The sequence below is a fragment of the Lithobates pipiens genome, unplaced genomic scaffold (genome assembly GCF_037356315.1).
Source record: "Lithobates pipiens isolate NorthernLeopardFrog02 unplaced genomic scaffold, aLitPip1_a1.2 Scaffold_22, whole genome shotgun sequence".
Lineage (NCBI taxonomy): Eukaryota > Metazoa > Chordata > Amphibia > Anura > Ranidae > Lithobates > Lithobates pipiens.
In genome coordinates this window covers 307639156-307653845 of record NW_027507784.1, presented here as the reverse complement: position 1 = coordinate 307653845, position 14690 = coordinate 307639156, and the positions used below count along the sequence as shown (strand labels likewise).

General features: G+C 45.8%; 1 protein-coding gene across 4 annotated transcripts in view; it reads left to right on the top strand.

The window, feature by feature from the left end:
• Positions 1 to 14690, top strand: part of GRID2IP (Grid2 interacting protein) — a 270139-nt gene that overhangs the window by 127976 nt on the left and 127473 nt on the right. The window contains exon 1 of one of the 4 annotated variants that reach the window (XM_077449342.1): positions 10705 to 10914. The exons of the other annotated variants lie outside the window; for them this stretch is intronic. Within the exon in view, the coding sequence (XP_077305468.1) occupies positions 10859 to 10914 (56 nt within the window). The 5' untranslated portion in view covers positions 10705 to 10858. Of the gene's footprint in view, positions 1 to 10704; positions 10915 to 14690 lie in introns of those variants that run through there. 4 annotated transcript variants of the gene reach the window in all.

The window sequence follows — 14690 nt, the reverse complement described above, 5'->3', positions numbered from 1 at the left end:
CCACCCATCCTCCGATGGGCCCGCCCAACACCCCTCCACCGTTATGAAAAGGGGCCACCCCTACCTTCGATGGGACCGACCGACCCAAGTTCAGATAGGAAGGGGCCCTGTACCTCCGATGGGCCCAACCCACTGATATCCCCCAGCCCCACAGGACCCCCCCAACACCTCCAATGGACCCAACCAACATTATTACACCGTCGAGCAGGGACACCCATACATCCGATGGGCCTAACCCCCCGATATCCACCGTTAAGAAAAAAAACCCCTACTACAACCACACCCAAACCACTAGGCAACTACCGTTTGTGCCCCAACCCTCACTATATATTTATCTACGTTGTCATTTTGCCTTTTATGTGATTGTTTATTTATGTAGGTTTTTATTTTTATTTTTTTTATTTTTTGTGTAGTGCCCAGTAGGGCACCCCCCACGCAACTGAGCACCAAAGCCCGTTGTGCCTAGCAAGAAAATGAAACAAACCCCATACCTACGCTAGCCCCTCCCCACGAGTCTTCCGGCAGGAAGGAACCCCCAAACTCAGGACGGCACAACCCACCATGCTCCCTCCCAAGTAGGACGGGGCCCCCCACCTCAGCTAGGGCCCCCCCACTATTTCCCCCAGTAGGACAGGACACCCATCCCTCCGCCGGGCCCAGCCCTGCTGTTGCCCGTGCCCCATGCGGCCCAGCACCCCTGTCTCCGGGTCACTGCTCCCCGGCCCCCCTTTCCTTGAAAACACTGAAACCCGAATTGAGTCCGCACCCAACATGGAAAAAACCCGGCATCCCCATCTATTTCCCTTGCAAAAAACCCCACCTCAAGGGCATGTAATGCCCCCCTGTCGCTCTGCGCCAGCTGGGCCAGCAGCGCTCTCCCCCTACTGTCCCGGCCAGAGCCCCATTCCCTTCCGCACAAACCCGGCTGCAGACCGGACCCGTTGCCCCTTCCCCCAACCATTAAACTCCCGCACTCCCGTACCGCCCTGGCACCGACGTGACGATAGGACGGACGAACCCAGGGGAACACCCGCATGCAAACAGGCGCGAGTGCCTCTACCCCCCACTGTGGCCTCCCCCTACCCGTACTAACTACCAAGAAATAGAAAATTGCAAAGTAGCATACCTGACTGCCTAGGAAGAGTCCCACCATCCGCAAGACTGGCCACCCTCGCCGCCGATCAATCCTGGGGCACTCCTTCCGCCTCCTTGTTCGCCGCATTTGACCAACTGTCCCCCGTGAGGTGCAGCCCTTCTGGGGAAGCATCCCCCAGGATGGAGATGATCCACGAGGCCGGAAGCCCTCCGGTCCGTCTTCGTCTGTTGGAACTGCCAGCTGAGGGAACGGCAGCCTGGCGCCCGCAGCTGAACAAGGTCTGCCCTGACGGGGCTCCGACCCGCGTGGTCCACCAGCTGGCTCCGAGATGGCCGCCAACTGGGTTTTGGGTTTCCTGGTGCCCCCAGCCGGGCCAAAAACTGGTGCCCGGAGAGCCGCCCGCCGAGGCAGTGCCGGCCCGGCGGCCACTGCTGGGTCAGCGTGTTCCTCCCGGATGGCCACAAACGGGGGGGGGGGTGAGGCGCCTCGGTCCCCCCAGCCTGCCCCCCGCTGCCGTGCACATGTCCTTGTCCGGTGCCCGGAGAGCCGCCTGCCGAGGCAGTGCAGGCCCGGCGGCCACTGCTGGGCCTGCGCGTTCCTCTAGTAGGGCCACAAACGGGGGGGGGGGGTGGGGCGCCTCGGTCCCCCCAGCCTGCCCCCCGCTGTCGAGCACATGTCCATGTCCGGTGTCTGGAGAGCCGCCTGCCGAGGCAGTGCAGGCCCGGCGGCCACTGCTGGGTCTGCGTGTTCCTCTAGGAGGGCCACAAACGGGGGGGGGGGGTGGGGCGCCTCGGTCCCCCCAGCCTGCCCCCCGCTGCCGAGCACATGTCCATGTCCGGTCCGGAGAGCCGCCTGCCGAGGCAGTGTAGGCCCGGCGGCTATCGCCGGGCGCTGCCCCGCCCGCGGAGAGCCGCCTGCGGAGGCAGTGTAGGCCCGGCGGCCAGCGCTGTGCGAGGCCCCGAGCGTGTCGAGCCGCCCGCCGAGGCCGTGTAGGCCCGGCGGCCATGTCCCCCGACCAAGGAGAGCTGCCTGCCCAGGCAGAGGAGGCCAGGCGGCCATCGCTGGGTGCGGCCCCCACCGCCGCTCTGCCATCCGCTAGCCCCCGCCGATGCCGCGGGCTGGACCACGAGGGTCACCACCCGGTGCAGTGGTCCACCCCGCAACCCAAGGCCGGGAGTCCCGCCACCGAGGTTCAGCCCCCCATCGGAACGACAGGGCGGGCCGTATGGAATGAAGGCCGCTATCCGGAGGGCTGCAGAGAAACGCTGAGACCCCTCCGCCCGCCGGAGGCCGCGGGCCGTGCTGAGTGCCTGAACCCGGTGCCTGCCGCCCCCGCTCCGAACGGGCGGCATGCGCAGGTCGCGCAGCCGCAGCATGCCAGGGTAGTAACCCCCCCCCGAGCGCCGCGATCGCGGGTGATGGCGGCTGGGCCCGACCGACCCAGCCCAAACCGCGGCCGGCCGCTACAAACCTCCCTTCCACTCCACGTGCCCGTCCTGAGCTGCCCAGGGCGGCAAGCTTGTTCCTGTTCTCTGCACTGATGATGGAGGGTGGAGGGGCCAGCTCCTTTTTACTCTCCTGTCCCCTCCTCCCCACCGCTCCTCCAATCAAGAAAGACCTAACCCTCTCTGTACCCTGTTAACTCTGTCATGCCCGCCCTGCGCTATCTCTTCATTTTATTTCGTTTTCGCTCCGGGCTCTTCTGGAAGTGAAGGTAAATCTCCCCAATGGGACACAGATTGCAAAAAACAAAATGGCAGGAGTTATATCTCTCCCTTACTCTATCCAAAGTGGAAAAAAAAAGGTTTTACCTATAGTTCTACTTTAAAGTTAACATCTGGGTATAGGGTCACTTTAAGATTGATGACTGCATCTCTTACACAGTTGATAAAAACGAATTATATCACGTCTGCTTGTGTTGGAATACTGTATATATGTAAATGAGATTCTAGAAATTCATGTGCTAAAAGAAAGATACCTCCTTCCTCCCTCACATGAAAAGTTTGCAGCTCTTTAACTCTCTGCTGACATTTTTCTCACTATATGAAGGTAGGTGGCGCTAATTAAAATAAAATAAAAATGAATAAATATACAACACGTGTGGTGCAAAAAAGAGGAAAACAAAACAAAACTTTAAAGCACACTTTACACTGACAGAAATGTGTTGCAACAGTGAAAATTGACTCACTGTATGTGACAAATCTTCAATAAAGCATAAGTGCTGACAAAATGCTTAACAATATAAAGTGAAATAAAGTTACAAAATAATGCAAATGTCTACAAGCTGTCAGCAACTGACAAGAATGTGTAGTGACAGTGAATGTGAACTCCTTAAAGTGGCTGTAAACCCTCCCCCACAACTTTGTCCCATGTAAATCAGCATAAAAACCCCTAATGATCACTGCTTGTAGATATCTCCTTGCTTAGTAGTGTTGTAATCCTTTTTGTGCTTTAGAATGAAGTCCCTGAGCATGCCCAGATCTCCCCTGATTTACGGCACACTCTCTATGTCTTATCTATCTGTTATCAGGACTTCCTAAGGCACACCACTGATATCCCAGGAGACTTCAGAATCATTCAGAGCTTCCTCCTACACACCATGTGACCATGTGGCATCACATGCAGTGTAAACTTGGCCATTACTGCCCAGGGAAACATTAGACATCGGCACAAATAAATACTATGAAATAAAACAAGTTAGCTATGAACAGGGAAGCAAGGTTGCCATAGAAATGTTGGATTGAAAAGGAGGCTTGGTTAACAGTACAGGAAGTGCTCAATGTAAGGGCGGAAATACATTCCACTGTGGACTAAGAAAACAATACTTTTGAGATGGCGCTGCCTAACCCCTGGAAACACGTTTTTTAAAGTTTCTTTAAACAGTAAGTAATATGTGATTTGGGCTGGATTACAGTGGCTATAGTCTGATAATTACTTATTATAATGGACTAAATGAAGAGAAGCATCAGAGTGGGAGAGTTTACTTCCTCTTTAATGAAGCATAAGTGCTAGCAGTATAAAGTGCTGAACAGTAAAGTGCAATAAAATTTCATAAAGTGCAAATAAATAACACAGATGTGATATCAAACTCTAATAACGTCCAAATATCTCATAAAGTGCAATGCCCAAAAGTTCAATCCAACTCCAATGGGAAGAAAAACAAATATATATATATATATATATATATATATATATATATATATATATATATATATAATGTGCATGTGCAAAGAAAAAATCGATCGGTGTCCACTTCATCCAATAGCTAACACCACCCGAAGTGCACCACTCATTTCCCCCAGCCTCTCACCTCTAATGCAGACCCCTACGGGTTAAATTGATCTTTAATATGAAGTAGAAGCAGGACCCCTTCAATCGATTGATCTCCAGTGATCGTCACAGCAATAGCGGTATTTTTGGAAGATGGCTTCATTCTCCAGGATTATCCGATGCAGTGAGGCCATGTAATAAAGAGGGAAGGCTCCATTGTGTAGTAATTTATAAAAAAATTATTCATAAGCAAACTTACATTTAAAATCTCAGCAATCCGACTGTAGTAAGAGTACTTCCAGTTTCGGCCGTGACCGGAAGTGACGTCACCTGGCTCCTCCATGACGCGCTGCATCACTGCACACGTGACTTCATCAAAAGGGTGAAGTCAGGCTTGTGCTGTGTAATCTGACCCCCTCTAAACTGTAAAAAACAAAACAAAACCCTGAACTTGCCACTTCCTGTATGGCCTCTCTAAACAGACCACGAAAATCAGGGCTGCTCTGCCTTGATCACCATGATCAAAGTGCCTCCCTCCATGATAGCCTGCCCTGCTCTGCTCTCCTCCCCCCCCCCCCTCCTTCCTGCCTGTCATCCTCCTCTGTGTCTGTCACTGGCCCTGCCCCCCCACGATGCATAGTAGTCCATTATGCTTTACCTTTACAGGCAATGAAAGAGGAAGTAAACTCATCAGGGTTTACTTCCTCTTTAACAAACCCTTTAAAGTTACACTAAATTCTGGTTCACTATTCAAGTGTGTATTCTTAAAGGAGTAGTAAACCCTCAAGGGTTTTCACCTTAATACATTCTATGCATTAAGGTGAAAAACCTTTTGCGCTGCCCCCCCCCCAGCCCCCGTTATACTTACCTGAGCCCTGTGTTTCGCACAACGGGAACGAGTACACCAACTCCAGCTGGTGTCTCATGTCCTGATTGGATAGGTTGATAGCAGGGCAGCCATTGGCTCCCGCTGCTGTCAATCAAATCCAATGACGTGGGCGCCGGGGGGGGGGGGGGGGGAAGGGCAGAGTCCTGCTTTCTGTGTCAATAGATGCAGAAGCAGGACACAGGAGCACACCCGTACGGGTGTCCCGAAGGAGAGCGCTTCTCAGACAGGGCACTCAAGAAGAGAAGCCAGGAGTGCTGCTGAGGGACCCCAGAAGAGGAGGACCAGGGCCACTCTGTGCTCTGTTTAAACCCTGAACCTTTACAACCCCTTTAACTCAAAAAGTCTATTCAGTTGCTCTCAACCTCTTCCAAATCCTCAAATTCTTTTTTTTGATGCTGTGAACCAACTTCCTGTTAGGGGGCGGCTATGTTCATTCACCATGGTCCCACTGTATGCAGAAATGTAGCCACCCTCTCTTGCTCCTCCTGATCGACTATGGACTGTATGCATATGACCGCAACTAGTATGCACTGTATGTTCCAAATAAAGTAGAATAAGCTGGAAAAGTAGAAGTTTAGGAGTTCACATGGGACAGAAAAACACAGTAAGAAAGGATTCTATAAAAAAAAAAAAAAAACACAGACCTATTCAGACACTTTTTGTTTACCATTAAAAATCAACATTGTCTTGATAGAAAATTACTTAGAACCCCCGAAACAACCCCAAAACATTATATATATTTATCAGAGGCCCTAGAGAATAAAATGGGGGTCATTGCATATTTTTATGTCATTATTTATTACCGTATTTGCTGGCGTATAAGACGACCTTTTACAGTAAAAAAAAATTAGCAAAAATCTGGGGTCGTCTTATACGCCGGATATAAAGCCGAATACTCGCCGAGTGTGCAGTAATACTGTATACATACAATATACACCGCTGAGCCAATCCCGGCGAGCGATGTATTCTATTAATGAATACAGCGCCTGCTCGGATTGGAGTAACAACCTCTGCAGCCTGCTCGGATTGGCTGTGAGAGTCAGAGGCACGGGCTGATGATGTAACAGCCTCTGCCAATCCGAGCAGGCACTGTATGCAATAATAGAATGCATAGCTTTCCGTGATTGGCTCAGGGCGGTATACTATATGTATACTGTGAGACAGCATGTTACCCGGCGCCAACTTTGTTTCTGAACATACGGAATTCCTGCACAAGGGGGTCGTCTTATACAGTGAGTACAGCACAATACCAACTTTTTAAATTGAAAAGTAGGGGGTCGTCTTATATGCCCAGCCGCCTTATACGCCGGCAAATACGGTATGTAACATGTCACACTTTAAAATTGCACATGCTCATAGAATGGCTCATAGAATGGAAACAAACTACAATACTAAAAAATCTCCATGGGCGTTGTTTTACAAGTTTAGAGTTGCAGAGAAGGTCTAGCACCAGAATTATTGCTCTCACTATAACATTTGCGGTGATACCTCACATACGCAATCTACATATGCGTTCGCTTCTGTGTGCTAGCAAGTGGGGACAGGGGTATTTTAAACATTTTTCTTTTAATTGTTATTGTTATTATTTTTTGATTGTACAATGTCCCTTTAATAATGTCCCTTTAATTTTTTTTGATTACTTTTATTCCTATCACAAGAAATTGAATCATCCCTTGTGATAGAAATAAGGGATGACAGGTCCTTTTATGGAGGCATCTGGATCTATAAGACCCCCACATCTCTCCTCTACCGTGGAAAGCATGAGATATAAAAAAAAAACATTGATCTCATGCTTTACACAAAAAAAAAAAAAAAGGCAGTGTTTACATCTGCCCTAATCGCAGCCTGGAATTAAGACAGACACAGTTTTTGTTTTATCCAGCTGTATTTACTCAGTAATTTACACAGCAACTTATAACATCCAAGTGAAAGATATAACACCAACATGTCAGAAAAATAGAGAATATTCAAAAACAGAATCACTGAGTTGGAAAAAGGATCACCCCCACCTAATAATGACTGGTAATCTCAATCAGGTGTAGCTAATCACCTTCTCAATGGCACACAAAGCCATTTGACTTTCAACTTGATCAGCTGTGGTCATTTTAATTATCTCAACATGAAAAGAGCTTTCCTGGGACATTTCAGTCCCTGGTAGTGCAACTGAAGCAAACTATGGGTGGATAGGCACTGTGAAATGATCTACGGGATAAAGTTGTGGACAGGCAGGAGATGGATACAACAAATTTTGAAGGCATTATTAATGCCTAGAAGCACAGTGTACTCTATTATTAGGATGTGGAAGGTATTTGTTACAACACAGACCCTCCCTGGATCAGAACTTCACTCCAAACTGGATGAAAAAGCCAAGAGAAAACTGGTCAGAGAGGCTACCACTAGGCCTACAGCAACTCCGAAGCAGTGGCAGGAGTTTATGACAAAGAGTGGTCATTGTGTCATGTGACAACAATATCACAAATTCCCCACAAATGTGGCTTGTATGGGAGAGTTACAAGAAAAAAGCCACTCCTCAAAAAAGGTCACACGCATGGATGAGCTTTGCCAAAAGGTACCTGGAAGATTCTGAGGCCACATGGAAAAATGTGTTATGGTCAGAAAAATGGATGCGACAAAATAGCATCAAATTCTTGAGAAAAATCTGCTGCCCTCTACCAGAAAGTTGTCAATGAGAAGAAGGTTAACCTTCCAACATAATAATGACCCAAAGCACACAGCAAAAACTAGCACACAGTAGTTGAAGGAGAAAATGGTGAATGCCCTTACATGACCTAGTCAGAGCCCAGACTTAAACCCCAATGAAAATCTGTGTAATGACTTGAAGACTGCAGTTTACAAGCGGTCACCATCAAATTAAACAGAACTTGAGCAGTTCTGCAAAGAATAGTGGTCAAATATTGCAAAGTCTAGATGTGCAAAGTTAGTGGAGACATTTCCTAACAGACAGACTGAATACTGTAATTAAAGCAAAAGGTTGTTCAACAAAATACTGACATAAGGGGTGATCCTTTTTCTGTTTTTGAATTTTTATTTATTTCTGAAATGTTGGTGTTATATCTTTCACTAGAATGTTATAAGTTGCAGTAAATACAGCTGGATAAAACAAAAACTGTGTATGATGTCTTCATTTCAGGCTGCAAAGCAACAAAATGTGATTCATTTGAAGGGGGGGTGATTATTTTCTATACCAACTGTAGCGCTATGATAACCCGCCAGCACCACCAGATCAGATGCCGGGCTCCCCGTTTGCACTGGAAAGCTTGGTGAAGCGCTGTTGTTTGGCAGGAGGGAGGTGTCCCTTCCTGCCACCTGTAAAAGCAATCTAGCAGCTATTCAGCCGCTAGGATTGCTTTTAGATGAAAGAGAATCACTGTTTGAAGAAAAAATACCGGGGTTATGGCATACAGCTACAGCCATAACCCCAGTATAACCACTTAAAGCCAATCACATACATGTACGTGATTTGGCTTCAAGATGTGGATTGCAGGCAGATAAGGAATACATTTATTCATTATGTGTTTATTAAAAAAGCATTTAGTGTATGACTGGACAGTGAAAGGAGAAGCAGCAGATCATATCTCTATCATTCTGCTGTCTCCACCTTTCAGAGTGCATGTTGTAGTTCTGCCCACCTGATTGGCTTGTGATACTGCTTCTCTTCTTCTTGAGCTGTGCAATACAGGCTGATAACAAGTCAAATTCACGTACTTGTATTTAAAAAAATAATAATCCAGGGATATGGAAGGCTAAGACCACCTTTCTGATCATGTTTCACATTACACCCATATTTGGGGTGTAACATGAAACATGGTCATAGTTCACACCCCACCCCAAAAAGTCCCCCCTTCCTCCCCTCTTACTGAATTCAGGGGTTTATGTCTCCACAGGCTCCTTTCATTTTTTTAATTAGGCCCCCATAGCAGCCTCATCTATTAAAGTGGAAGTAAACTCCCCTATCGTTTTCAGCCAAGGAAGCTGCCATCTTTGCCTCTGTTTAATCATCAACTGCTGTGGTGCTGCACATGTGATTCGTTGACACCAGCCATTGGATGGTTTGATAGTTTGGCTGAGAGCACAACCAATGTGTAGTTAACATTCCCGGCATGCCTTTTTTTTTAACTGTTTAAATAAATGGGTTTACTTCCACTTTAACATTGATTATTGAACGTAGAGACTGATTTCCATCAGCCACCACAGCAGAGGGACTCTGCTGAGGGTAGATCCCAATGGAACATAGGTTCATTGACGTCACCACACTTGTAGTCCATTTATACTTCCTCCAGCCCTGCAACTGAAGGTCCATATCGGCAGCTGGAAGAAGAGTCTGCCGATGGATTATGCCTTTAAAGATTACAGAGTTGCATTAAAGTGGAACTTTAGTCAGTAAATGAAGTTCTGCTAGATCACTTCAAGCTGGACCCTTTTGCAGGTATAGCTATGTAAAACATTAAAAATTAGTTTAAAATCCAGTAATACATTGTCTCATTCTGCTCTGCACATGCTCAGTTACTCTCTGTTTTTTGGAACTGTCCTGAAAATGTAGAGGCCGATCTGCTGACAGCCCACAGATTTACTGCTGCTCAGGGGCTCTGGGCTTCAGCAAAATGGCAGCTTCCAGCAAGAAGAAACGGGAACAATGCTGGAGGCAATTCACAACGCACACTAATTTTGAATGCATAATTATTATTGTGGAATGCATGTTCCTTGCTAAAGAATTATATTTTTTATCAAGTTGTTGCACTTTCATTTGTGTCCCTTATATCTACCTGGAGTTCAGCGTTAAATTGACCATATACTATAAACTCAGTACAGTTTCAGACACAAACCCTGTCTGTTGGGTACATGTGAGAAAATTAGAATTTTAACTGTGAGTACCGCTCCTTCACCTCTGCATAGTATAAGTGAGTAAGTAGGTCAGTAAAGAGACTAGTCTCGTTTTTTGTTCCTAATTGAGCTTTGCCTTCATCTAATGTGATATACTGTAGGGGGTATGCACAGAGACATTCTTTATGAAGGTGTTAGACAGCAAGTTACCCCCTTGTACTTTATGTAGAGGAGATAAGTGTTAATTGGTTGTATATAGAACATTCAGCAGCTCATTTTGTTACCCAGCTGTTCTTTTAAATGGGCCAACATCTTTTGTTTGACCACCCTTGCCCTTTGGGTTGACCTTGGCCATGCAAGGCTTTGGTAGGAGTAAGAATACAGGGAAGAGCTGGAGATGGGTTAATAAGCCTTGTCTTTTCTGACTGTGTAAACTCCCCTTCTTCACTTCCCACCGTTTATTGCAATGACTTAGCTGCGTTCCTGTGGGCATACTTTGTGATTGAGGTTTCACTGCCAGCTCATTAACAGCTGCTTCCCATGGGTTTTCAGTGAGAGGGAAGGAGGGGCAGGACACAGGGGAGAGACAGAAGACATCGCATTAGTTTTCAGGAGCGACTAAACCTTCAGTACCATGGACAGCGGCAAATGATCCGGCAGGAGTGATGGAACAAGAGAAACCATCCTGACCTGACATTGAGGAACCCTTCCTGACCCTGACCAGCTGCCTGTTAATATACTGATGGCTGACTATACCATCTATGTATAAGAAGGACAGAACCATGGGCAAACACCAAGGATTTTCCAGACACTTTCGGTAGGACAAACTCAATTTTTAATGAGTATTGATTTATGTAACTAATACAGGCACTCTTCTAAAAGGCCACTAAGCTATACAGGGGACCTATTTCTCTTAGCATTGTGTGTTTATGCTTTATATATATCTTATCTATCTATTCTTTGTAGCTGTAGAAGATTAATGGGGTCGGGTATTGCCTAGTGTTCAAGTGTATGGGTAATTCAGATGTCCATAGTCACCGGTCAGATCTTTAACATCTTTAATGGTTAGATTTTTAAGATGTAATAGAAAATTCACAAGGAATTCAAATGGTTGCTTTGGGCAAGAATTTCCTGTTTCTTCAGTTTTTTTGTTCTACTGTGGGCCTCATGTATTAACACGTTTTCCCAATGTAGGTTTGAAAATGAAAGAAATGCTTATATTGGAGCAAAAAAAAAAAAAACGTATACCGCACAAATACCCCAATCTGTTATCCTAGCCGACTAGCCACAATGTTTGCAGGTGCTATTGGGTTAAATACTGGTTCGTCAAACATCAAGGACTACAACAAAATTGCACCCATCCACACACTGACTGCCATGTAGTGAGCTCCTCTTAGTAAAAAAATGGCCTCAGCTTGATCTCCTGCCCATGGGAGGACCCTTCTTACATGTTTTGCCAAATAGGGGCTTCATCATAGAGGCCTCTACAATATTGCTCATATTGGGCAAAACATGCTAAAGGGGGTTCTCCCATGGGTGGCTGACCAAGCCATTTTTTACCAAGAAGAGCTCACTACATGCTGAAGCAGTGTGCAAATGGGTGCCATTTTAAAATAATTGTATTGGTTGCTATGGGTAGTCCAGACATTTTCTCCAGGATATTTCACAACCTAAGCCTTGGGTGTTTACATAAACTGTAGTTGAGTGACTGGATGGATCTATGAGTTTACCCATTACTCTCATGCAGTGGCTGCAGCCATTGTGTGGTTTGAACCGGTTTTGAGCCTATAAGTTCATTAGGAACAAGTAATTTTACTGGGGAAGGAAGTTCTATCTGTCTATGGTGGAGTGACATTTTTTAAGATACTCTTTTGAATTTTGAAGTTAAGGTACAAAACAAAGCCTATCGGGCATACCCAGGCTTGTAAGGTAAAACAAAAGACCTAAATACAAAAACAAAGAACAAAGCTATCATCTATTCACTTGGCAACCAAAATGTCAGATATGAAAACGAATTGGTATAAGCATAAACAAGAAAGGGCACCACCTAATCCTCACTACCCTACAGATGCCCTCAACAGGTCAGTAAAAATAAATCAGAGAGGGGGGTGGATCTCGTGGCGGCATCCCCAGAGGGGTTTGTCCCCACGGAGGTGACCCAGATATCCCATGTTTTGTAGAATTTCCCAGGACAGCACCTAGATTAATAAGTGAACTTGTACAGTGGTATTGCTGCGTTAACCAGAGCTTTCCAAAAATCAAGAGTAGGTGACAATTGGGATTTCCATTTAAGCAGTATAGCCCTGTGGGCGTAAAACAATAGCAACCCTATTGGTGTACTCATTGCCATGGACATGGCCAGTAGGTGAACCAAGTATACAGACATCTACGGTCAGTGGTACCGAGATCATAGTGCACTTTTTAATGCACTCAGTAACATCTTTCCAAATGGATTGGACCATTGGGCATAACCAGAATACATGAATAAACATTGCTGGGTTTTCTGGGCAGCACCAGAATTTAGCTGGAATGTTTGGGTAAATCCGATGCAATTTTTGTGGGGTGATATATGCCGTCTAGTATTTTAAATTGGATTAATCTGTCATTTGCTGAGACTAGCTGTTGCATAGGATATTCCCAGACGTTTTCCGAATCCATATCCGGGGCCTCCATGCGCCAGCTCGCCAGCAGCTTGTCAAGGCCATCGTGAATAGATGAAAGGAGAGCTTTGTATATTGTGGATAGACGTTTTTCCAAAGTGTTGTCTCACAGCATACTCTCCAACCCAGATTCCACAAACATAAGTAGATGGCCTCGAAATTGCATTGGGAAAGTGAGGCGCAGTTGGAGGTACTAGAATAGATAGGAGTTGGGTAGAGCAAATTGAGCCTTAAGAAATTCAAATGTCTTGAGAATACCATTTTCACAAATTTTATTAAGGTACTTGATCCCCTTGCTAGTTCAAACCGTGGGGTCCTGAAAACTAAGAAATTCAGGTAACAAGGGATTATACCATAGAGGGGTGTGAGGGGACCACTGATGTGCGGTTCTAGGCTTCAGAAGACTTCAGGCTTTAATTAGAGATTTCAATGATTGAGTAATGTAAACTGGCACTGAAGTTCCCGATGTAACAAGTTACGAAGCGCTTCATAACACCCTAGAAATGCTGCTTCCAGCACCACAGCAGCATTCGTTTTGTCTCCTGTGGTCCAGTTATGGGAATGCGTACTTAGGGCAGCAGCATAGTATGTATGGCGGTCTGGATACGTCGAAAACCCCCTGGGTCCAGGGTCTCTGGAGCACCTTTAATAATGGTGGAGTGACATTTCACAAAGAAAGTGGGCTTAACATCATTGAATTGTATGGGAGGCCTGGTCACTATTCTTTCACTTGTGAGTCCAACGTCAGGCCTATCTCAAGAGTAGATTTCAGATGTTAATTATTTTTATTAAAATCTCACCTCCAGTTGGGTCTTTAGCAAGCACATCTACTAGTAGTTACACATCTGGCATTGGAAAACATTCGAATCCTGTGGACATTCAGTAGGTTAAACCTAGGGTAAATCATTTCTGGCCAGTTCAACTAGGAAAAAAACCTGAACCCTGACAATATTTACCAGGCAAGAGAAGGGAATACAGTACGCGCAATTCTTGGCAACTGCTGCCCTAATCAAAACATCTTACAACTTGTAAATAAAGTTCTTACTGGCATACCTTTGCGTGTATACATAAATGCAACCAAGGCAACCCTGCTAAGTGTGGTCCTTCTCAACTGAGAGAGAAAGCTTAGCTGGTTGCGCCTCTGTTATCCATACATTTCCAGTGGTTCATGAGTGCTCCCTTACACAAGTCAACTGAACACCTCGGCTCTTTCTCCTGCAACCCCTACTATGGAAGGAACATAATAATATAAAATAGTGTTGACCCAAGAAAAGCTGCCTGACTTCTGTATGAATTAGAAGAAATCTCTACTATGGTGCCAATAAGGTTGCCTACTCATTTAGTAGTCCATAGCAATCAGAACTTACCCTTGGCTAAACTGACTTTGAAAATATGAGTGGTTACTGTATTCATCATCATTGCTATTACTCCATATCAGGCTGTAATTAGTGTTAACTGAAATGCTGTTGGTTGCTCATGAGTATTGTACTTTGCATGTCATCGTAGCTGCTTGTACTTGATGTAGGTATGTATATATCTGTTCTGTCGCATCCAACTTCAGGCAATTTTATGGGTCGGCTCTCTGAGCACCATATTTGATATTCTTGAAAGCTTTCATCCATATAATTTTCTTGGTAGGTTGCAAGGTCTATACCTATCATGTCACTCATTAAAGAATATGTAAACCTAACATTTCATATTCCTGATATGTGCCTGTTGTACCATGTACTGAAAACTGTGTGAAAAAATCCTGTGTTCTCTTTGTATTGCTTCCTTTGTGTGAAATCCCTGGTGTTCCTGTCAGTCCCTCTGCTTAAAAACTGAGCACACTAGGCAGGAAAGCACAGCATGGTCCGTTTTCTAGCTGTGCCTGCTCTCCTCCAATGACCAGACTTGTGCTCACCCCCCACTCTCTGAACAGCTATACACAAAT